The sequence below is a fragment of the Schistocerca piceifrons genome, chromosome 4, assembly GCF_021461385.2.
Source record: "Schistocerca piceifrons isolate TAMUIC-IGC-003096 chromosome 4, iqSchPice1.1, whole genome shotgun sequence".
NCBI classification, from domain to species: domain Eukaryota; kingdom Metazoa; phylum Arthropoda; class Insecta; order Orthoptera; family Acrididae; genus Schistocerca; species Schistocerca piceifrons.
In genome coordinates, this window is record NC_060141.1 from 259,712,864 (window position 1) to 259,739,419 (window position 26,556).

The 26,556-nt window shown below is 40.8% G+C and overlaps 1 protein-coding gene across 4 annotated transcripts in view; it reads right to left on the reverse strand.

The window, feature by feature from the left end:
• LOC124795467 (putative GPI-anchor transamidase) overlaps window positions 1-26,556 on the reverse strand; it is an 89,980-nt gene that overhangs the window by 41,832 nt on the left and 21,592 nt on the right. For all 4 annotated transcript variants that reach the window (XM_047259498.1, XM_047259500.1, XM_047259499.1 and 1 more), the window contains exon 4: window positions 10,055-10,263. In XM_047259498.1, the coding sequence (XP_047115454.1) occupies window positions 10,055-10,263 (209 nt within the window). The remainder of the gene's footprint in view (window positions 1-10,054; window positions 10,264-26,556) is intronic.

The window sequence follows — 26,556 nt, forward strand, 5'->3', positions numbered from 1 at the left end:
TATGGATTGGGGATAAGAAATGAAAGAGGAAGCCACCTGATAGAATTTTGCACAGAGCACAACTTAATCATAGCTAACACTTGGTTCAAGAACCATAAAAGAAGGTTGTATACATGGAAGAAGCCTGGAGATACTGACAGGTTTCAGATAGATTACATAATAGTAAGACAGAGATTTAGGAACCAGGTTTTAAACTGTAAGACATTTCCAAGGGAAGATGTGGACTCTGATCACAATCTATTGGTTATGAACTGTAGTTTAAAACTGAAGAAACTGCAAAAAGGTGGGAATTTAAGGAGATGGGACCTGGATAAACTGAAAGAACCAGAGGTTGTACAGGGTTTCAGGGAGAGCATAAGGGAACAATTGACAGGAATGGGGGAAAGAAATACAGTAGAAGAAGAATGGGTAGCTTTGAGAGATGAAGTAGTGAAGGCAGCAGAGGACCTAGTAGGTAAAAAGATAAGGGCTAGTAGAAATCCTTGGGTAACAGAAGAAATACTGAATTTAACTGATGAAAGGAGAAAATACAAAAATGCAGTAAATGAAGCAGGCAAAAAGGAATACAAACGTCTCAAAAACGAGATCGACAGGAAGTGCAAAATGGCTAAGCAGGGATGGCTAGAGGACAAATGTAAGGGTGTAGAGGGTTATCTCACTAGGGGTAGGATAGATACTGCCTACAGGAAAATTAAAGAGACCTTTGGAGAAAAGAGAACCACTTGCATGAATATCAAGAGCTCAGATGGAAACCCAGTTCTAAGCAAAGAAGGGAAAGCAGAAAGGTGGAAGGAGTATACAGAGGGCCTATACAAGGGCAATGTACTTGAGGACAATATTATGGAAATGGAAGAGGATGTAGATGAAGATGAAATGGGAGATACGATACTGCGTGAAGAGTTTGACAGAGCACTGAAAGACCTGAGTCGAAACAAGGCTCCAGGAGTAGACAACATTCCATTAGAACTAGTGACGGCCTTGGGAGACCCAGTCATGACAAAACTCTACCATCTGGTGAGCAAGATGTATGAGACAGGCGAAATACCTTCAGACTTCAAGAAGAATATAATAATTCCGATCCAAAGAAAGCAAGTGCTGACAGATGTGAAAATTACCAAACAATAAGTTTAATAAGTCACGGATGCAAAATACCAACGCGTATTCTCTACAGATGAATGGGAAAAACTGGAAGAAGCTGACCTCGGGGAAGAGCAGTTTGGATTCCGTACCAATATTGGAACACGTGAGGCAATACTGACCCTACGACTTATCTTAGAAGCTAGATTAGGGAAAGGCAAACCTACATTTTCTAGCATTTGTAGACTTAGAGAAAGCTTTTGACAATGTTGACTGGAATACTCTCTTTCAAATTCTGAAGGTGGCAGGGGTAAAATACAGGGAGCGAAAGGCTATTTACAATTGGTACAGAAACCAGATGGCAGTTATAAGAGTCGAGAGACACGAAAGGGAAGCAGTGGTTGGGAAGGGAGTGAGACAGGGTTGTAGCCCTCTCCCCGATGTTGTTCAATCTGTATATTGAGCAAGCAGTAAAGGAAACAAACGAAAAATTTGGAGTAGGTATTAAAATCCATGGAGAAGAAATAAAAACTTTGAGTACGGTATGTTGATGATTTTCACTTATGGACCGTCTGACAGCAACTGAATAAAACACAATTTTAGTGCCATACACAGAAAAGAACCAGATGGTACACCATGACCTACACACATAAACTAACACACAGAGTTGCAAACATCCTAAAGAGACAGGGCTTCAAAATAGCATATAAGCCTGGGCAAACCCTTCAATCACACCTAAGCCAGCCAGCTACCAAGAGGGACAAATTCCAACAATCAGGAATATATAAACTTGAATGTCAAAGTTGTGATGCAGTATACATAGGCATGACATGCAGGGAATTTTGAAACAAGATACAAAGAACATATCAGATGTTGGAAGTATGAAACAAACCATTCCACATTTGCAGAGCATTTAAAACACTACAACCATCATCCTACAAACATGGAACAAGAAATGAAAATAATGAGAATAAGCAACCATGACAAACATCTTATACAAATGCAAGAGAACTTCCACATCCAGAAAGCCATAGCAGAAAACAAACATGTGATAAATGAACAAACACACATCAGCACAGGCTCCTTACTACACTTAATAAAGGGAAATGATAACATAAAAAAAGTATATAACACCAAAATACACACACACACACACACACACACACACACACACACACACACACCTTCCCCCCCCCAAAAAAAAAAAAAAAAAAAAAAAAAAAAAAAAAAAAAAAAAAAAATTGCATAACACCAAAATACAGACAGACACACATACACAGCACAATATATATAGTATATATATATATATATATATATATATATATATTATATATATATATATATATATATATATATATATCACACCAAAACACACACACACATACACAGGACATAAACAAAAATAAATAATTAAATACAATAAAATAAAATAATATGACACCAAAACACACACACACACACACACACACACACACACATAAGCGCACACACAAATGCATACACGAACAGACCACTGATACTTCGATAGTTACACTCATAAGTTTGGCAGTAATATTCGATCTTTGGCAAAAACATTTGACAGTCGGCAACAGAAACCAAAACATTGCATTTAAAAAAACGTTCAGTGCATAGTGCTGTGGAATGCAGAAAAAACAGCAAATTGGCGCTCATAGGAAGAAGAACAAGACCAAAAATGCAACAGGAGCGTAATATGTAAGAAACTGTCTACGCAACCTGTAAGTACAGTTCAAAACATTACTACTTAATAGGAAATACCAACCACCAGAACTGTTTATAACCTATAGGCACAGTGACAAAAAATGTAAATAAAATAGCTAACATATGTACATATTACAGGCCACTGATGATGCCTTGCAGAAAATAAAGGCGAAACGCGTATGGCACTAAAATTGTGTTTTATTCAGTTGCTGTCAGACGGTCCATAAGTGAAAATCATCAACATACCGTAGTATTACGCGCAACTGAGGAGGACAGGACCCAAAAATTGAAGATGTCAAAAACTTTGAGGTTCGCCGATGACATTGTAATTCTGTCAGAGACAGCAAAGGACTTGGAAGAGCAGTTGAATGGAATGGACAGTGTCATGAAAGGAGGGTATAAGATGAACATCAACAAAAGCAAAACGAGGATAATGGAATGTAGTCGAATTAAGTCAGGTGATGCTGAGGGAATTAGATTAGGAAATGAGGCACTTAAAGTAGTAAAGGAGTTTTGCTATTTGGGGAGCAAAATAACTGATGATGGTCGAAGTAGAGAGGATATAAAATGTAGGCTGGCAATGCCAAGGAAAGCGTTTCTGAAGGAGAGAAATTTGTTAACATCGAGTATTGATTTAAGTGTCAGGTAGTCGTTTCTGAAAGTATTTGTATGGAGTGCAGCCATGTATGGAAGTGAAACATGGACGATAACTAGTTTGGACAAGAAGAGAATAGAAGCTTTCGAAATGTGGTGCTACAGAAGAATGCTGAAGATTAGATGGGCAGATCATATAACTAATGAGGAGGTATTGAATAGGATTGGGGAGAAGGTAAGTTTGTGGCACAACTTAACTAGAAGAAGGGATAGGTTGGTAGGACATGTTCTGAGGCATCAAGGGATCACCAATTTAGTACTGGAGGGCAGCATAGAGGGTAAAAATCGTAGAGGGAGACCAAGAGATGAATACGCTAAACAGATTCAGAAGGATGTAGGTTGCAGTAAGTACTGGGTGATGAAGAAGCTTGCACAGGATAGAGTAGCATGGAGAGCTGCATCAAACCAGTCTCAGGACTGAAGACGACAACAACAACAACAACAACAACAACAACAACAACAACATTGCCCAAGGAGAAGTTAAGCTTCTCCCACCATGTTGTATCCTCTAATAACAAATGAGAATGCAGCTGGATAAATTCATCAGTAGTTCGATATTTCCACATGTAAACTCCTGTCTTTTTCAAGGCACGAATTGGACAAGGCCCTAAAAATGACAGTAACTGTTACTTGTCAAGAATTGGTGGTTTTCGATGTTATCGATCAGCATTCCCTTGAGTTATTCGCAGATGATGGTTAATTGTTCAATGGATTATAAATGCAGTCTCTCACTGTAATGTCGAATGAGTTACTTGACTCTCATAATGCTTGTTAACAGTGAAAAATATGACAACTTACTGACTATTTTTATAATAATCTTTTACATCAGTCTTTTCTATCACTAATTCTTTTATACGTGCAGCGATTACACTTAACTACAGTCAAACACATCCACACACCACAAACCTTTAAAAAATTCTACTGAGTAGGTAGTATGAACCAGTCACCGTAGTGCCCTTTAGAATACAATGAGTAAGGATTACACTGTCGCTGTTCCAGGACATGGTCACCATCATTTTTTCAGCACAGGCTCTTATTACCTGAAATCTTTCTGGGTGGTGGAGGGCACTTTTCACATTTTCAAGTCTTCATGCAGGACTGTGTGCACAGATCCCACTAAAATGGCAACTTTGGAAGCACTGTGTTCCACACTCATTCTGCAATCCTCCGAAACAACTTTCTCTACTCACTAGAGCATATCATCAGACCAACTGGTGCTAGGCCAAGATTGCCTTGGTTTGTTGTCACACAATGTTCGACCTTCTTTGAACTCACACACCCACGAATGCACATTAGACACATCCACGACACCATCACTTGTCTAGTTAACTGGCGATGAATTTCAATCTGTCACACCACACAAAATGAGAAAACAATTGATTACACACTGTTCTTGTAATGAAAAGTCACCATTTTATTCCTTTACCAACTCAAAGTTGTTCAGTAACAGCATCTGATGAATGTTATTCTCACAGTTTGAAGTGTCAAAAGGTTTCATAAGTGAATTAACAGTGCTGGATTGGAACAAGCAGCTTATTGTTCTTGCTGTTGGGTTCTGATTGGAGCCACCTGTTGGGTTCTGATTGGAGCCACCTGTCTGACATTGAAAATAAATTTTTGACACACTTCGCTGTTGACAGACGCTTGTATGAGCACTGTTTTGTTGTTGTATACGGTGCATTTCCTTTGCAACTTAAGTTTTATTTTCGTTTATTTTTCTCTCATTCATGTTTTGTTGCTGCAATATTATTCTGCAGTAGTGGGATACATAATATCCTTTGTTAGATTATTGGTTCTTAACAGTCAAAATCACAAAAATTTAACTGAAAACTAAAACAATGAAAAAGTCCCAGAATTCTAAACAATTCCCGAGTTTATCCCGGTTTTCTCCCGGATGAAATAATTCCCGAGTTTTTCCTGGATCTCTCGCAAATTTTTGTAATTTGATAACACTGGTCTGCAAAATTAAATTTTTATTCAAGGTGTTTAATCCTGAAGAGCAATTTTTATTAATTGCTGGCTTCTGTTGAAGTTAGATCTTCACTATCATGTATGAGAGAACTGTAATAATGTTATAAAGAATTGTCGTATTCATGTAACATTAAGACATTTTAATATACTAATGAAGACACTTACAGCTACACTAGTAGTAACCTGTAAACTATATTTTCAAATATATGCAGTACACAAAATCAAACAGCACTCATTTGTTTAAAGACCTAATCACAACTGTCTTTTCTTCAATGCTGTAGCATTGTCTCAGTCACCATACCTTCATCCCACCTGCCTTGATATGGTGACTGTATTCCTTTCATGTCTTGACGAGTCCTTCGTCCATGTTCTTTGTTAACTTCTCCTAGAGTCTCATGGAAGAAGTCAAGATGGCTACAAAGAAAATGAATTTTAAGGCTCATATTGCATCCTAAATTTTTCAGAGCTATCGACATTTTTTCCACAATGGATTTGAAATCTGGTAGCTTCCTATTAACTAAGAAACTGTCAAACACATTCTTAAATCCTATCCAAGCCAGTTGTTGTTCTTGTATTAGTACATTTCCAAATATTTCATCTTTCACCAAACTTCTAATGTTCGGTCCCACAAAAATTCCTTCTTGAAGTCTAGCCTCAGACAAAAAAGAAAATTTGGAACTTAGGAAATGCTTTGATGAACTGTTTCATGATGCCATGAAGAAGTGGTAGGATAATTTTCTGGCATTTCACCAGAGGTTCTCTTATCACATTTTCTCCCCAGGATACAGTGTTGTTCTGGTAGGCCATTCTATTCCACTGCAATGTGATTCATGGGAACGACTATCTAAGAGGTACAGGAGACAGTGGAACTTTGAAAAGCTTGACTGTTTTACCAGCAGCATTTCTATCACTTTTGGGTGTCCACATACAACCCACTAGTGTTTCAGTCTTCTGCAGCATCTCCACATTTTCATTGGTTTCTTGTAAGTACACAGAACATGCTACTGACATGGAGCCATACTTGTTTCCAATGTGTAAAAGTATGGTCTTGAGGCTCCTTTTGTTAGAATCTAGAAATAACCTCAATTCATTGATGTTGTGTGTAACACCGTATCTTGATAACACGCCTTCAATGTTCTTACAATAAACATGAGAAATTCCGATTGACCAAAACCAGTAGAAAGTTGTGCCTGGGGTAAGCAAATGTTTATCCTTTAATAGAGAACCCAAAACATGTACTGCTTCTTTAGAGAGACCCAAACCTCTTACCAAGTCATTTGGCTCTTCTTGTGTAAACTGCTCCGGTTGTTCTTTTGTGGGTGTGAAGTCATGGTCAGGGTCTGAAGTTTCACTTGATGATGATGGTGGTGGTGATAAAGATTCTAAAGTAGTGGGTGGTTCAGGTGCAGGCATGTTAGGACCTTGTAGTATGTATCTTATGGTTGAGTTTAGATTTGGATAAATAATTCCTTTCATACTGTTCTTGTTGTGCCTGCCAACTTTCACCATACAAAAACACCAGGCATCTACATGGTTTTTTTTTTGTTCTCTCCATACCTCTGAAACCCTGAATGGTAAAGACATCTGCTTGCCTTGTGTCCATTTCCTGAAACCTGCAATACATTTTTGACAAACAGTATGTGCTACAAAAGTTTTGTCCTGGTCTTCTAACTTTATACCGAAATAAGATAGGTATGCTTTTATGATAAATGAGGTTATTTTCTCTGTGCTGCTTTTGGGAGACAGAAAGCTGCATATGCAACAAACCACATCAGGGTCATTCACAGGAGAACTGCTTCATGAAGTCAGCATTATTAGACTGATCTGAAATAGCCTGATAACGTTGATAAACACATATTTCACTTCAAATTTATACTCAATGATGGTGATGTGTTTGTATACTTCTAAACAACTCAGGAAGTATCATTCTTTTCACAGTCGACCATGCTGAATCTCTTTACAGTTTCCTGCAGTGTATTGTTGAGTGGTACTTAAGATAAGTAAATAAATTAGTGAAATCAAAGTGAAGTAGAAATTAGAAAATAAATGAAAAAGTTGGTTTAGTTTAGAGAGTTACATACTGGCAAACATCGGGCAGAGCTGAAGAGACAATGACCGTGAAGTCAGCAAGTTCAGGAGAAGACATCGCCCTCCCCACATAAGCGGACGCTGTCGATTCAGCCATCAGGGCATCGGCCGTCCAGCTCACGTGTTTCTCAGTTCTCACATGTGAGCAAAGGCCCTCGCCTACATTCCAAGAGCCAATGACCGCCGTTAAGAAGATTCTTCCAGAAGCTTTTCAACGTGACAGAAAAGGCAATGACTGGCTCAAGTGTTTCTCAGTTGTCACATGTGATCAAAGGCCCTCGCCTACATTCCAAGAGCCAATGACCGACGTTAAGAAGATTCTTTGAAGCTTTTCAACGTAACAGAAGAGGCAATGACTGTGAAGTTGTTCACTTCCAGTGAACTGAAGTGAATAAATACGCGAGACGCAGTGGGCCCGACAAGGAAGAAGAGAGAGAGTAGCAGTAGTTTTCAGTCAGTTTCGGTGCTGAAGACCGTCATGCAGGAAGAGACTACATCGTACACAGAAGCACGAAGTCCGCCGCGGTAATGGAATAGCAAGCAGCAGCCTCGCCGCCAGAAGACAGAAGTTAGAAGGTATTTGAAGACTGATTTTTTACATACCCGGGTGACTCGTGAGGACGGGAAGGAGACGGCCTCACATCAGCAGTCACCTGTGAGCTGGGATGAAGATCTGACAGCCGAAGACTGGCAAGTGGGAGTCCGTTGTTCGAGTCCGGGACACTGGCCTTCCCCCCGCTGCGCTGCTCTGCTGGCCGACGCACAACACAAGCGGCTGCTTAGAGAAGAGAAATACTGGGATGCCACACCCAAGGTATCACCATCCGATGCACGACTTCGTTCTCAATAATTAAATGGGCCACCGCACGAGGCATGTCTCCAGTCAACTGGGCGAGACGGCGACATGAGATACACACTGCCACGCATAATCAGACGCTGCAGCTGCCGCAGCAGAAGGCTTCGCAAACGACACAGCTGCCGCTCTCCGAGCCAGAACATCCAATAAGAAACAGTTGCACAAAACTTTCAATAAAAGTTATCTTATGTAAAAATGCTGTTTCATTCTACCTCATACCCAAGCCAAGGAAGAACCCACCCTGCCCACATGTTGTTAAGAGAGAAAAATTAATTTATTTGGTATTTTCACCCTGACATACTGCTTGAGAATCAAATGCCCTTTGCAGTAATGCTCATCCTGACAAATGCCTAGCATCAAAAGAGAAAAACCAGTTACATTTAGTAGCAGAAGTGTCACATTTAGTGTCAGAACTGTTACAGTATATTATGTGGGAAATTTAGAGATAGGAAACTTTAGAGATTACATAAAAATTGTGAATGTTAGAAGCAAACAGATTACATTTTCATGTAGAGCATTAAAAAGCCACTCTAACAGATCCATTTTCACATTAAGTGCAGAACCATTGCAACTCTGTGTAATTCATTAACACCTCCTTAAAATTTTGTGCAGTATAAAAGCCTTGACTTGTACAAATGTAACTCCTTCAGAACAATTAAATGCAATGCAATCAATTTGTGTGGATGATTCCTGACAAAAACATTCAATTCATAGGAATATCCAAGATTCTGACTATGTTGAGACAGTAAAAATATGGTCATCTATTATGACTGTTTCCCTTGAATGTTCAACTTGTAAATGCATTGCAAAATGATGCCTTAACTGTTACTGCCAGCTTTCTCTGCACTCCTACTCCAATTCATAGGCTTCAAACTCTAATACTTCTTGTCATGGGCTAAGTGATGGGAATGGGCAGGCCAATCACTTCAAATACACTCAAAAAAATCAAAAAGCCACTTTCTGGGAAACTGAATCAAGGAGCCCACACTCGATTTTGAGACACACACACACACACACACACACACACACACACACAGTAAACTTGTGATACATCCTTATCACCAAGAAGAGACCAGTGTTTGGCAGCTGATGTATCTTTTACCAATAATGACTTTTCTGGCTGAAATGTGTAGCTGTGTCTTGCTGTAAGAAGTCATGTAATGTTGTAGAATAATATATTAGATAAGCAGCCTTTTACTGTTAATTTTTTCTGACTAATATTAAACTTTCAACTGATCTAGTACAGTTTTATGCAAATTTATCAGATCCCTTTAGCTTATAAAGCCAATATCCTGATAAACTGTATGACACACTATATTACGGAATAAGATGAACTTCATCTCCTCTATCCTCGCTACAGGTGTGTCCCTCTCATCTTGGGGTCTGAGTGATATGCACTTCATTTTTAACCTTCCACAGTCCAACAAATGGGCTATCTGAAAATCTACATAACCACTGTGCGAAAACTAATTTTTCCATGAAAACCACAAACAAATGTGATAAATGTGCTACGCACAAGCAACTACTGGAGAGTATTTAGGGCAAAGAACATAGGAATGTCATGTAAGCAAAACAGTTTTAGATCAAAGCCCATCCTCTTATTACATATGCAGATTATATTTAAAAAAATACATACTATTTATTTCTGTAAGTGATTAAGTAAACCGATTACAAATAACCATTATTTACCTTCGTTTCTGCCACATCTGTTCCAATGCATCTGCAAGTTCCTGACTTGTAACCTCTTCAGAATCCTGGAATTTGAGAAAGCCATCACCTCCATGCCCAGTGAGATAAACAAGTATATTGCTGCCTTCGTCTGTCAGAAGTTGCTTTGATCGTGGAGTACCAGGGGGCAGGCGCCCTGTCAGAAGCCTTATGAAATTTTCAACTGTCACCTGGGATTTTAAAAAGAATAACAATGAAATAACTTGTTTTTAACATGATAACTTGCAAAACTTAAGCAAAATATATGTTAAAACATCCTTTCTTTTTAAACAGTTAATCTGTCCCAAAATAAAGACAGTACTTTGCAAACAAATATTACAAAAGTCGATCTCTCTGTGCAAGCAATCTGTTAGTTTATTGTAATGAAGACAACTAAGACTTGATCTAAAATTAAATAAAAAAATATAGTGCTGGTATGCTCTTGATTTTCTACCCAAGATGATGACTCCAGTTTGAGCACAAAGATTTGACATCTGAGCTAATTATCTTCTCCAGAGGCTCCCGGCAATGGCCTTATATCTGTTGCCTGGACTCCAACTCACTGTCTGTTGCAAATATGACAAAATAAATGTTTGATTCTACATCATCACCCGTTAGCATTTATCAATTTCCTCAAATTATTTGCTGGCACATGTGTCTGTACCAGGACAATCACAAATAGAAGAAACATTACAATTTAACATCTTGGTGTTATCAACATCAACAATTAGCACAGCTGGAGAGAACAAGACAGGACTGTGGAGTTATTCAAAAAAGCCTGAACTGGTTTGGAGAAAGCATACAAAGTGTTAACCAGTATGGCTAGATGTAAATCACAATTCCATTCACACTGAATATGAGTCCAGTTTGTTAATCAATGAATGAACTAACTTGATTAACAACAACAAAAAATGCTGGTTTTGCAAATATTGTTTCATTATAATGAATAGAAAATAATGGTGAGAAAACAACAAAGTATATGATCTGATGATGACCATCAGCCTATAAACAGATTCTAAGCTCCTGCAGTCTCACATATGCAATACGTGCAGCTTCACTTAGTGTTATATACTCTATAATTCCATTAGAGACCAGAAAAGGGAAATGCTGCTTAGTTCTATTCCCAATTTACATCTCACCAAAATCCAGAGGAGAAAAGAGGGACAGGCATTCCTAAGACAGAAAGCAGAGCCACTTACCAATAAAAAAGGTGAAAAATAATGAAACAATGGGAAAATTTAATACTACTGTTAATAACAAAAAGCATCACACACTCACAGATGCAAAGTAAGGAAGAAGAAAATACGTTCATTTAACTTTAACAAAATCCAAAAAAGACTAAAGCTTAGGAGGGGTTAATAGAAAGAAAGCTTCAATAAAATGTTAAAAACAAAGTACAAAGAGACAAAATTGGCCAGCCAATACTTACCTTTAGGAGGCAAAATTGCAGTACTGCCACGAAACAGTCCTCACAACTGCTGGTTCCCTCTCATGTAGGGTTCAAAGTGACCTGCCCCTCCTTTCCACCTTTCCTCAAACTTTCTAACCTTCCCTTGTCATTTTTAAATGTGTCCATTGACAGTACCGGAATTTTGTCTTCTGGAGGTAAGCAGTGGCCAGTCATTCTGTCTCCCTGTAATTTTATAGTTTTCTCACATGAATTTTACTTTTGATTTAAGAAACAATAATGTTTCAGATGGTACTCTTATGAAAATAATATTAGGTGGTGAATATATCACAGCTGAAGAAGCAGCAACCAAAATAGTGAAACAATTTTCAATCGGGGAGATTTACCATATGGGATGAGAAGGAAAGACTATTTGTTGGGAACTGCACCAGATGAGATTTGAAAACCTGAGAGCTTACAAGATGGAAGATAGGGTAACACACAAAACAGAGATTACTAACAAAACATTGTGCAAGTGGTAATAAAAGTAAGAAGATAAGTGCATTATACTTGGTAGATGGGCGAGATTGGGGGGGGGGGGGGGGAATAGACAGGTCAGAAAATAATGATATAGAAAACTAAAAGCAAGCAAAGAAAAAGAATAGTTACAGAAAAGAAATGCTGAAACTGAATAAATTAACATACATTTAGAACAGGAGGGTGGTGACAACCCAGGATATGATGTAACGCCAGTTCCCACCTGCAGGTTTCTGAGAAATTGGTGTCAGTGGAAAGGGGGGAGAGGGTCGGGGGCAGAGAAGTTAGGTTAAGTCTCCCCGGATCCAGGGTTCTGGATGGCTTTTCAGTAACTCTCCCCATAAGCCTCACCACTCCTTTTCCTTCATCCCTCTTCCTTTGCCTTCGACCCTTCTGCCAGAAGAAGCCACTGGCTCCAAAAACTTGCACTTTTCCATAACTTTCATGTGTGTTTTCTCCTGGTGCTGCTAGGTGAACAAGTTTTTCATCTATCTAATTGTATTATATTTTTAAAAATGGATTATTTTCATTGATAAAATAGCTAAATAGCATTACAAATAGAGCAGTGATACGAGCACACTGAGAAATGGCACATGTCACATGTACACAAACACTGAAACAAAATAAAAAAAATTAAAGAAAAATAAAACCATCGTCAAAGGAGGTGAGATAATGCAAGACTGCCAGGACTACTCTATTGCATTAGAACACCAGTTGTTACACAACATAACTGAAGAATGGGAATCAGACACAGTTAACATATTTTAAATTCACACAGTTCACATATTTAAAAATGTCAATACCGCTCTAAAATAAAACTAGAAATAAAAGATAAGCAACTAAATCCAGCAGTACATGTAGGAACACTACAGTAATTTCCTGAAGGGTTTACAAATACTACATCCACTATCTCAGTTTTCTCTTTTGCTAATGATTTTTGTTGCATATGTACATTTCGATGGTCATGATATCTTAAATTTGGCCTAACAACTATATTACCTGCCATTTTTAATTTCTTGTGTTTGCAATTCTAGTATACTGCTAGGGTTTCATTATTGATCCTTATCTCATTCTATTCTGCTTGGTTTCTTTCAACACAGCATCCTTGTTAATTCTAATTTTGTTGCTTTTTATCCAACCTTTTCCTTTCCTTTGCCATGTGGACAGCTAGCTCTTCCTTGTCTTTTCGGCACTTGATATGACAGTAAATCCCTATATTTAGCAACCCACTTCAAGAAACTTCTGTTATTAACTAAATCTCTGTCAGTTCCAATGAAAATTTCAAGACAACATTCATTTTTAACAAATCAAAGCTCACTTTTAAGGAATAAATATGAAAGATTCTACACACTAACACCCAGGGTTGATGCAATTCCTTGCATATGAAACTTTGTGACTTTTCCTTTCATTTTCACACACATTGTGCTACGAAATAAATCACTGTCAATAGCGATCAGTACTTCTGGTCAGCAGTTTCACGTATCATAGATTTTTGGTCATCTTCTGCAGTATCACTTTTAGAGAAGATCTTCCAAAATTGCCAACATATTTCTTTGGGAAAAAATAAAAATAAATAAATAAATAAAGGAAAGTAGGCTTAATTGGAGATGGAAAAAAATCAGACAGTAGGAATTGAGGCAAATAAATGCCAACGCAATAACACATGCATACTTGGGACCTAGATCACATACTCTGATGTTATGCGGCCACAAGTTTCCAAACATAATAAATTATAATTACTCGACATTGTCAGAAGGTGAGCGATTTTCATGTCCATATAAGAAGTCAATAGAATTTCAATTTTGGATAAACAGTTTTATAGCCCAGATCATAGTTGACACAAATCCTGATTACTAGTTACAGCACAGCTATCTTCAGATCATCGGGTATGTGAATTATGAAGACCTTACTCATAGCCCATTGCCATCTGGCTACCGAAAACATGGAGGTAAACTCACAGAAAAGACACTCCCATGCAACACTGAGTACTCTATAATAACAGCCCTAATGGTATCAGAATTGCATACAGATATCAAAGGCTTCAGATAGAGCACATCCCCTGCCGTCAGATGTGTGTGCATTGATAACTGGCTCCGTACCCAACTGGAACCAGTTATCAACACACACACACACACACACACACACACACACACACACACACATTTGACAGCAGTGTATGTGTTCAATCTGATGTATTTGACACTTCTATGTCTTGCTGTTACAATTATGGCTGCTATTTTAGAGTAGTTAGTGTTGAATGGGAGTATCTTTTCTATGAGTTTACATCCAAGTTTTCAGTAGCCAGATGGCAATGTGCTACACAAAGGGGCTTCATAATTCATGTAACCAATGATCTGAAGATGGCAATATAACTTTGCTGAAATAGTAATCAGGACACACATCAACTGTGATCTGGGCAATAAAACTTCAATTCTGGAAGCCTTTGTACAATAATATAATACGTTCAGTTGTTTACTACTGCTGATTTACGTATACATCCACAATACTTTTGTGCAGTTATTGAATGTAAACAAAGGATGCTTACCACTTAGTAGAAACAAACAATGAAAAATCTCAGATGGAATAATGACAATATTATGGAAAGGATATATTGATACTCACCAAATAGCTGAGACGTTGAGTTGCAGACAAGCACAATGAAAAAACTACTAAACGTGTATATGGTGAGTAGCAATCTATCCTTTTCATAATATTACTGTTTTAACACAAACAAACACGATTTATGGAAAAGACAGAGATAGAGAGAGAGAGAGAGAGAGAGAGAGAGAGAGAGAGAGAGAGAGAGAGAGAGAGAGAGAGAGAGAGAGAGAGCAGCAAGTGAAATACAGGTTATGCGTAGCACTGAACACATTGACAGAACAACAGTAATACAGCATAAAGAATAGGCCGAGCATTGTTTATGATTGTTTAAATAATACTGTTTCTTTGGCAGCTCACCAGAGCACAAAAGGAGGCTAACCCAGTTGGCCTCTATAAGCTCGCCTCTGAACTGTGTGGACATGAGATCTATGAAATTACATGTGTCCTGAGTGGAGGTACATCCCATTTTCCTTCTAAAGGGTGGGAAAACCACATACATACAAACATACACCAGGCACAGGAAAAAAAAAAACCTGGTACTGAAAAAGAGTATTGTTACCAAAAAAGAGCACTGATACCAAAAAAGCACTGGTCACACAATTCACTGAGATAACTAGTCATGGAAAACATCAATGATGACCCTGATATCCTTTTCATCACTTGACGATGGTGGCTGCTGCAGCACGCAGAGGGCAGGCACCAGCGAGTAGGGGCGGAAGTGATGAGGAGGCTGTTTGGTGAGTTGTCTTTCCTCTCGTGAGAGGTCATAGAGTAGGACTGGGGACAGCGTCCCAATGACATCCTTGTAAAGGTCAGTGGCCAGTGCTAGAGGCATCAGGAGGGGCGTCGGAGATGAGGGCCATACAGGACCCAGCAACAGAGGCAGCAACAGCTGCAGCATCTCAGGTGCAGCAGGGGCTGCAACGACAATGGCAGTCTAGGAGTCGGAGCAGAGGCAGGGACCTCAGATAGTGATCCACCAGGCAGTGTCCCCCACTGTGGCATGATCTGGACCATCTCTGACACAAGAATAGGCACTGGCAGGTGGTGGTGGTGGGGGGGAGGGGGGAGAGGGGGGGGAGTCAGTGGGCTCTCTGGAAGAGACCCCGTCATGAATACCACAGCTTGTCAAAATGAGGGGACAGCCGCCCATCAGGAGTGCAGACGATGCACAGGTGCAGGCCCTGGTGACGCATACAGTTCGGCCTGCAACCAAAATCATGAGCCCAGACAGGTGCACCCGGTCGGAACTGTTGTGGAACCAGTGATGCCAGTAGATGGTGTTGGATGTAGCAGGTGAAGGATGGTCTATTGTTACTATCATGTAGCAGCTCTGCCATGCTCTTGTCCCCCAGTGGAGTGAAAGATTATGAATTCAAAAAACGGTCTAAAGCAGCTTAGTGGACCTGTCGGATACGTACTTCCGCATCAGAATTTTAAACATCCAAACCATTTGTTTGGCCTTGCCATTAGACTGAGGATGAAACGGGGGAGCTGTGAGATGGTGACTACCACTAGCCTGAGAAAATAATGGAAATTCTTGAGAAACAAAAGGGGGAGGGGGGACATTATAGGTAACCATGGTATATGGAAGTCCCTCAATCGCAAAAATCTTAGACAGGGACAAAATAGTGGCCACATGGACATGGACAGATGGCGTGTCTCGTAGGGAAACTTGGAACAGGTGTTCAATACAATGAGCCAATACTTATTTAGGAAGCATCCAGCAAAATTGTTATGTAGGACACTCCCACGGGCACTGCAGCGTGGGCCAGGGGGAAAAAAAGAGGCCTGCAGTGCTGCCTGTTGCTGAACCCATTGAATGTAAGTAGCAATAAGATGTGTAAAGTCTCCATCCATGCCTGGCCAATACAGATGCTGGTGGGCCAAAGCTTCGGTGTACCCAGGGAGCAGTGTCCTCCATAGCTAACAAAAGAATCCTGTCAAACACAGAAAGATGGGACAGTGCTACCAAAATGAGAGGACCTGACTAAGCACAGGATGCAAAGCAATGGCCAATGCTATCGTTCTGGTTCTTGGTATCTAAATAGAAACAAAGCAACTCGTGCTGATCAAATGCTGGGTCCAGCCTCATCAGAAGGTGAGATAAGACATTAGCATGTTGCGCCGTCAGCCGGTAAAGGATTTGACAATGATAACAGGAGAGGGAGAGAGCCCACAACTGCAAATTATGTACTGCCTTGTCCAGTATGAAAGCCAAAAGCTTAAAAAGTGCAATCAACGGGCTTGTGATCCATGACAAATGGAAATTAGAACCATACAAGAAGATGCAAAATTTCTTGAGGGCAAACACAATCACTTAAGCCCCCTTTTCAAACTGAGAATACCACTGCTGAGCAGGAGTTCAAAGTCTTAGAAGCATAAGGAATGGGTCATTCAGACACATCCACATATATGTGGATGAACACCATGCCAAGACAGTGACTGAAAAGTGGCCAGACATGATTGTAGCTTAGATTTAAGCAAAGCGAACGCTCTGTCAGAAGCTTGGGCCCAGAAAAAAGGCACATTTTTATGCAAAAGTGTAGTGTTGGCAGAAGAGCCAACACTGTTTTTCTAGAGGAGGCCGAAATGCACGCGTTTAATTACACGCTGACTGGCGTGAGGTCTGGAACAGGACAATATCTTGAGAATTGCAAATAAAGTAAGTAGTTGATATAATACTTAATTTTAATCCACAATTGTAGAACATCTCTCGTTACGGTACATGCTTCATAATATTAATTATCAATTGAATACGGCGCCTTGCTAGGTTGTAGCAAATGTAGCTGAAGGCTATGCTAACTATCGTCTCGGCAAATGAGAGCGTATTTGTCAGTGAACCATTGCTATGAATGTCGGCTGTACAACTGGGGCGAGTGCCAGGACGTGTCTCTAGACCTGCCGTGTGGTGGCGCTCGGTCTGCAATTACTGACAGTGGCGACACGCGGGTCCAGCGTATACTAACGGACCGTGGCCGATTTAAAGGCTACCACCTAGGAAGTGTGGTGTCTGGCGGTGACACCACAAAAAGCATGCACAGGGGCTGAGCAACAGAGGATGTGTACAATATAAACTTGGGCAGTACACAACTTTACCTAGAAAGGCCCGCAGTTCCTTAATGGAGATTGGCCGCAGAAAAGCCGCAATTGCATTAATGCGGTGGTTGAAAGAACCTGAAACAATGATACTGTCAAGGAAATTGATGCAGCCGGGCACAGAGGCTGTCAGCTGTTCGAATAAATGCTGAAAGATTGTGGGTGCAGTAGTGATTCCAAAAGGCAAGCGTTGATTTTGGTATAGGTCAAAAGATGTATTGACAACAAGAAGGCACCTAGTGGCCTCATCCAAGAGGATTTGAGATACGCTTCCGATAAATCAATCTCGGAAAAGCATTGGCCACCTGATAATTTTGCAAGCAACTTGTCATGGTGGAGCAAAGGGTATGTATCTTTCATGGACTGTGCATTAATCATGACAGTGAAGTCACTGCAGAGGTGAAGCTTGCCCATCAGCTTCTTAAAGAAGACATGTGGCATGGCCCATTCGCTGGGAGAAAGAGGCTCAATGACATCGAGTGACGTCAAATGCTCTAATTCTCCCTTGACAGAGTCACACAATGTACGTGGCACTTATTGTGCCTGAAAAAACTAAGGGTGGGTAGACTATTTCACGGTAATGTGGGCCTGAAATCCGGTAGCACAACTGGGCCCAGGGAAAAACAGTGAAGAAAAGTCGGAGGAGAGGGACTCCAGTTGCTGAAATGGTTCAAATGGCTCTGAGCACTATGGGACCTAACATCTATGGTCATCAGTCCCCTAGAACTTAGAACTACTTAAACCTAACTAACCTAAGGACAGCACACAACACCCAGCCATCACGAGGCAGAGAAAATCCCTGACCCCGCCGGGAATCGAACCCGGGCGTGGGAAGCGAGAATGCTACCGCACGACCACGAGATGCGGGCCCCAGTTGCTGATACAGAACTTAATCTGACATTAAATTTACCCCATTAGAAATAGATAAACTGAAAGTATGCCTAACAAGGGTTGACTGAGGAACTTCTGATACCTCCTGCCATGCAACATTGTGATTGCCTGTGGCCTGGGACACTTCAAAGGACAGTCCTACACTGAGCACATCCTTAAGTGTCGGATTCTCACACTGAAGTGCTTTCTCGTACACTTTCCTATCCAGAGGCAGATGAATAATAACATCATGCTCCATCTGATCAGCATAGGATTCGTGATGGGTACTAGTGACAAATTTATGACAAAGAAAGATGAATTGCAGCTCCAGCTTAGCAACCACTTCCAAATTCTGCAAGAAGAGGATCCACAGATGAACTCAGAATAAGTGTGGAAAAAAGTTAAGGATCCAGTAAATGAGGTGGTATATGCAGTCATAAAGAAGCAAAACAGGGGCAATATGATTTGGTATGGGGACGAATGCATTAAGGCATTAGCCGAGAGACGAGAAGCTGAGGAGAGCTGGCTTCGAGGTGCAGATTTTGCGCAAGGCAAAGCAAAGTTCAAGGAGGTATGCAGAACTGCCTGCTCAACCCTGAGTGGAGTGTATATATGTACGTACATGTATGTATGCCAAAAGAGTGACAGAGGTAGCTCAATATGGTTTCTGGGGAAAAGAGGTGCAGATGATGTATTGTAAAGTTAACTTGCGGGGACACAGTGTACTACTGTTGTCTATTGTGTGTAAAAGAAAAAGAAAAACAGGAAACTAGCCTTTGCTGCCAAAAATTTGTCAAGGGCAATAATGGGATCATACTTACCAATATGTTCAACACGGCTGAAAGATGGAAACAATACTTCAGTGAGCTCCTCAACTATGATGAAACTACAGATCTGTTCGAATTTTAACCTCCTGACACTGTAATTTTCGATTATCCATATATTCAGATTATCCACCAAATATAGTGGAGCAAATAAAGAATCAGACAATGAAACTGAAGAAGACACAAGTCCAGGAGAAGATGGAACCCATGCAGAAGTCATTCAAACTGTAGAGGAGGGACTCCACTGAAAATTCATCAACTAATCAAAAGGATCTGGATTTTGGAGGAGTTCCCAGAAGACTGGAAGACAGAGGTCATCTGACCTAATTACAAGGAAGGTGACAAAATGAATTGCACCAATTACAGAGAAATCACTCTCCTGAATGCCTACTGTAAGACCTTCTCCAAATGAATAACAGACAGAATCCAGCCATATGCAGAAAACATGATTAATGAATATCGGAGAGATTTTGGGAAAGACTGTTTGGCAGTTGATAACACCCAGTTATGATGCAACAGCTTACTGAGAATATGTGGGACATGACAAAGACCTGTATGTGCTTCTCATAGGTTTTAAGAAGGCATATGACCACATCCATAGGGAGAGCCTGATAAACTGCATAACCGAGTTAGGAATACGCAAGAAACACACAGAGTGAGACACCATGGTGGCACTTGAAAGAATGAGAAAGGTGACAAAATATTCGAGAAAAGTGATTAAAAGGTGACAAATTGTTTCAATAAACAGATATGGCAAAAATGAACTGTTTTCATTTTTGATAGCCCTCAACCAAAAACACCAATTCAGACCATAATAAATTTCTCTATAATGATCCTCTGTCGCATATTTAAAAATATGATATGCCTGAAAGGCAACAGAACAGCAGCCAAAATGAATAAGTTTTCTAGAAGGTACTTGGAGTACAAAGGAGATGCTCAGGAAGGGCGTTACCTTGGGCATTGGCCGGAATTGTTATGTAGACTCACGATGTATAACATGAGCTCATGTGTTGAGCCACGAGGGCAGCAGTGCACTGGCAGTGACCATATATGGTCATACTCAACACCCCGCAGGATGCTGTCCGGAAGTGCCAATTTGGAAGGGGCGGTGTGGCCTGCCACATAGTATAAAGATGGAGGTGCTGTAGCCCATGAGAGGGAGTTCAATACAGATACTAATCTAAGAGGGTCACTTGTGTAGGTCAGACCTGGGGCGTAGACTTGTCGTATTTGATTTAGCTCTGCTCGCTCTCATGCTTAGACGTGTACCTCCCTCCATGGGATTTTCCAATCAGTAGTCGTGTACTTTCATTCAAGCTATTGTTGAATTCTTGCTCAGACAAGCAATTAAATATTGTAGTTATTCAAATCTCACCATTGTTCAATTACTTCCTGACTGAGTTCCATAACTCCTTCAAACTTCCTGTTAGCCATCTCCACATTAGGTGACTGGATGGACCTTCTCCACTCTCCATTGTCATTGAGTGTCTAGACAGTTCACTGGATGCAACTCAGGGACCTTATTTTCTGGTGCCAGGTGTGTGGGGTGGTTGGTTGTGGATTAGCGTGCAGCTGTCACACCATGAGTAATAGGAACAGGTCACCTCTCTTTGGAATACTGAACCTGCTCAGTTCGACGTCAAGCAAAATGATGGAATGGCTTTGAGAACTCCTTTTGCACTACTTGAATAACACATACACAGACCAGTGGCAGAGCCAGGAGGCAGGAGAGTTCCTGAGAAGAAGATGAAGATGATGAAAAAGAAGAAGAAGAAGAAGAAGAAGAAGAAGAAGAAGGTCTCTATCCAGCACCAAGGAAAGGACTGCACCTGGAAAAGACATAAGAAGAGGCCAGTACAAAAACAGCAGACAGACGGCACCTGGGGATGGAGTGGTCATCCCGGGAAATGGCTGGGGGCAGTGCAGCCTCAATAGGAGCGGATGGATGGTATCTGGGATCGAAGAGAACACCCCGAAAACTGGCCAGGAGCACTGCAAGGATATGGACAACGGCGTAAGGGCGGCCAGCAGTCACAGAGGGTAGCATGGGGTTGCAGATGGCACGCAGAGATGGTGCATCGGCACTCGCAGTTGCTGACAGCGGCGCGAGTTCACAGACGATGGTGTGAGAGGTAGCCAACAGCAATGGCAGCTGCACTGGGCAGCACGGGGTTGCAGATGATGCACAGGTAGTACTACAGCAGCACCTGTGATGACAGACAGTGGCACAGGTAACAGTCAGTGTGAGGGCAGCCAGCACTGGCCACAGCGCAGATGGACACTCGAGGTTCCAGATGGTGGTGTAAGACAGCAGAAGACACACATCAGCAGAGGCAGCAGACGGCGCACAACATCAACAGCAGCAGTGTTAATTCCAATAGTGATTTGTAAGACTAGCAGGCATATCATGTGTGGTGTCACCGCCAGACACCACACTTGCTAGGTGGTAGTTTTAAATCGGCCGCGGTCCATTAGTACATGTCGGACCCGCGTGTCGCCACTGTCAGGGATCGCAGACCGAGCGCCACCACAAGGCAGGTCTCGAGATACGGGATAGCACTCACCCCAGTTGTACGGACGACGTAGCTAGCGACTATACTGACGAAGCCTCGCTCCTTTGCCGAGCCGATAGTTAGAATAGCCTTCAGCTAAGTCAATGGCTACGACGTAGCAAGGCGCCATTAGTAACATTGCATGTATCTATGGAGTCTCACTTGTATCGCCACAATCTCCAGATGTACCACAAGGATGGATTAAAGTTAAGTATTCCAGCAGCTACGTACTTTTCTTTATAGCATTCATTACGTATCCTGTTTCAGACCTCACGCCCATCTGCGTGAGCGTAGCGCGTGCCTTTCGGCTTCCTCTCATTGTGTCTAGGCTGTCTTGTCTAGACACAACATCATGAGATGGAGATAATGTTTTGGGCACAGGTTCTGATGCGTTCGAGTCACAAAGTAGGTAATTTGTTAGTTTGTCAGATACCACAATCATTTGATGGCACTACGACCACTCTAAATGAGTTCCTCTGACAAGTGTGATCAAGTGTGACCAAGTGTTTGAACTTACAGATACAGAGCAGCATGATTCCCTTTTGATATTTGTTAAAATCTAAAACACTGGATCAGCATGTAGCAAGTTATTAGTCACAGACCTAAGTGCTGCTTAGCAGGTTGTGAATGCCATATTACGAGGACATTATGCTACTAAAAGAATACTTCATTTCTATGCACATCAGATGTTTCCAAGTCGGCAAGAATGAGGGGAAAGTGTAGCTCAGTGGGCCTCGAGGCTGGATACCATGCAGCATCATTTCATGGAAGCAATCAGAGGTACCATGTGAGAATTGGAGCTACAAGGCAGCATTGCCCTCATTTGGAGATAAGGCTGAGCAGCGTTTATCCAAGGGATTTATGATGAGTTATTAAACACGATTTTCCAGAACTCCTTCACCAAAAACGATGAAGTAAATATTCATGAATTCCAATCAAGAACAACTGCCAAGACGAGAAACATAGAAATAGATATCCTCGGTGTTGCAAAGCAGCTTAAATCACTTAATAAAAGCAAGGCTTCCAGTCCAGATTGTATACCAGTCAGGTTCCTCGCAGAGTATGCTGATAAAATAGCTCCATATTTGGCAATTATATACAACTGCTCGTTCACAGAAAGTACCGTACCTAAAGACTGGAAAATTGCTCAAGTCACACCAATACCCAAAAAAAGAAGTACGAGTAATCCATTGAATTACAGGCATATATCACTAATGTCGATTTGCAGTAGGGTTTTGGAACATGTACTGTATTAGAACATTATGAAGTACCTCGAACAAAATGATTTATTGACATGTAGTCAGCACAGATTCAGAAAATATCGTTCTTGTGAAACACAACTAGCTCTTTATACTCATGAAGTAATGAGTGCAATCAACAGGGGATGTCAAATTGATTCCATATTTTTAGATTTCCAGAAGGCTTTCGACACTGTTCCTCACAAGTGTCTTCTAACCAAACTGTGTGCCTATGGAATATCGCCTCAGTTGCGTGACTGGATTTGTGATTTCCTGTAGAAAGGTTACAGTTTGTAGTAATAGACGGAAAGTCATCGAGTAAAAAATAAATAATATCCGGCGTTCCCCAAGGAAGTGTTATAGGCCCTCTATTGTTCCTGATCTGTATTAACGACATAGGAGAAAATGTCAGTACCCATCTTAGATTGTTTGCAGACGATGCTGTCATTTACAGTCTTGTAAAGTCATCAGATGACCAAAATGAATTGCAAAATGATTTAGGTAAGATATTTGTATGGTGCGAAAAGTGGCAATTGACCCTGAATAAAGAAAAGTGCTAAATTTCGATTATGCGATAAGTCACACAAATCTGAAGGCTGTAAATTCAACTAAATACTTAGGGATTACAATTACAAATACCCTAAATTGGTCTGATCACATAACTAATGTTGTGGGTAGAGCAAGCCAAAGACTGCAATTCATTAGCAGAACACTCAGAAGGTGCAAAAGGTCTACTAAAGAGACTGCTTACACCATGCTTGTCTGCCCTATTTGGAGTATTGCTGTGTGGTGTGGGATCCACATCAGATGGGACTGGCGGATGACATTGAAAAAGTACAAAGAAGGGCAGCTCGTTTTGTATTATAGCGTAGTAGGGGAGATAGTGTCACAGACATGTCATGTGAATTGGAGTGGCAATCATTAAAACAAAAGTGTTTTTCATTGCGACGGGATCTTCTCATGAAATTTCAATCACCAGTTTTCTCCTCCAATTGCGAAAACCTTCTGTTGGCACCCACCTATATAGGAAGAAATGATCATCATGATAAAACAAGTGAAATAAGGGCTCACACAGAAAAATTTAAGTGCTCGTTTCTCCCGTGCGCCGTTCGAGAGTGGAATGGTAGAGAGATGTACATTCATTCGACCCTCTGCCAGGCACTTTATTGTGAATAGCAGAGTAATCACGTAGATGTAGATGACTGGATAAATACAATAGTGCTGCATGACGTGAGCAGTTAAAGTTAGCAGAGGCTATACAGATAGCTCTTAAACAGAATGTCATAATAGTCTTCATCTAAGAAAAGATGATTGCCCGAGGTGGTGGTATGGTGCCACAGGCCGAGAAGAAAGCCACCAAATGTTTCACGTGGGAAGCCAGGCCATAAGGCATGAGTGTGTCATGGAGATAAAAGAATAAGAAAGGTGGAGCCGGATGTATCAAGAAAAGGTAGGGAAACAAACCAGTCATGATTAGTGAGGTGCTCGCTCGCAAGGTAATTTGCTAAGTCATAGAGGCCCATACATGCATTTGAAGTGTGTAACGTGTTTTAAATGCAAACCAAATGGTCATTATGCGAGAGACTGCCCAGAAAGCGTTTGCCGTGCACATAATGCACACACGAGAAGTTAAAACCAGGAAACTAAGTAAGGACATAGGAAAGCAGTCACCTTATACCTTACCTGGAAAGAAATTAACAGTTGACTGTGAAAGTAAAAATGAGTTTATACAATTGGAGTTTCTGGGTGGCATTACAAATCACCTGAGATTTCTCATAGATAGTGGTGCACAGTTAAGTCTAGTTCGGAGTAGTAGCTTGAGAAATGGCAGAGATTATAATCCAGCCAATTGTATTAGGATTTGCAGAATTGCTAATATGGTTCCAAGGACTGAGGGAATTGTGACTCTCTAATTAAGAACGAGAAACGGAATGCAAGTGAGGGATCATTTCCAAGCAATTGGGGAAAGTGTGAATCTTCCATTTGACGGACTGGTGGACCAATACTTAAAAAAAAAAAGTAAGCTTTTCCCGGTGCAGATTGGTATTAGAAGTTGTGCAAGTACAAGAAAGAGAAGGCTCTTTCAGGGAAACCTCAGACACTGAATGAAAGGTTCGTAAGAAAAGGAAGATGGAGTCACAGGATGAGCTCTGTGTAGTACATTCGAAGAAAATAGTGGGCTCTTGTGAGAGACTCTTAAGTGCAAAGCAAGAAACATGTGGACAGGTGAGTGCAAATAGTGACAGAAACTCATGTACTGTCGGAACGCAAAAGAAGCAGGCAACAGGTAAAGCTAGAGGGAAGTGAAAAGAGCACAAACAAATTGTTTAAGTATTAAGAAGAGGACCCCAGGAGCAATGGATTTGTTGAATACAAGTAAAGGCAAATGGAATGAGAGTGGCTATCATTCAGCAAATGGAATGAGAGTGGCTATCATTCAGAAATAGGAAATCACCACAGGCTCGTATTTACCTGAGACATTAGTAAAAGCAGAATCAGCAGAATGCCTAACAAGTGTGCTCACTACTACAGTTGAAAGTGTGTCAGTAGACTGCCCATGGGTGATGGCAGAAGCAGTTCCGGAGTGGACATTGTTGCAGCAGTCGTTCAGTGTGAACCGTGTCAATGAAACTAGGTTGCAGCTGAAATCCAGAATAAGTGTACTAAAGGAGAAAATTCACATGAGACATTTGAATGAGAAAGAGAAGACAACAATCACAGAATTATGCACCACATACAGCGACGTTTTCCATTTGCCTGGAGACATATTATCCTACATGGATAGTATCAGGCATGAAATTAAACTGCTATCGGAAGCAGAAGGTAGGGTGATATGTTCATGATCCTGCAGAATACCACAAGCACAAAAGGGGATGCTCCAGAAGGAAATTGAGAAGATGTTAGAGGATTACATTATAGTACCAAGTAAAAAATAGTTGGAATTCTCACTTGATTTTAATTCCAAAAAAGACGGATGCCAGTGGAAAGCCCAAGTGTCGAATAGTCATAGACAATAGGTGACTTACTGAGAAAGGATATTATCAAGTCTTATTAGACGAACAGGATCGAGAAAAGACAGCTTACAGTATGCTGTATGGGCATTTCGTGTACAAACAAATGCCCATGGGTCTTAAAACAGCTCCTAGTACATTTCAGAAATTACTGAACTGTGTCTTTACATGGCCACAAGATGACAAATTGTTCATCTATTTTGATGGCATGGCAACTGACGAAGGTATTCGAAGGGCTTAGACTCCACAATTAAAAACGACAAGTGGACAAGTGCGAGTTTTCGCAAAAGGAAGTGTGCTATCTGGGTCGTATTTTATTGGCCCAGGGCTCGGGGTCAGATCAACAGAAGGTCACGGTGATCAAG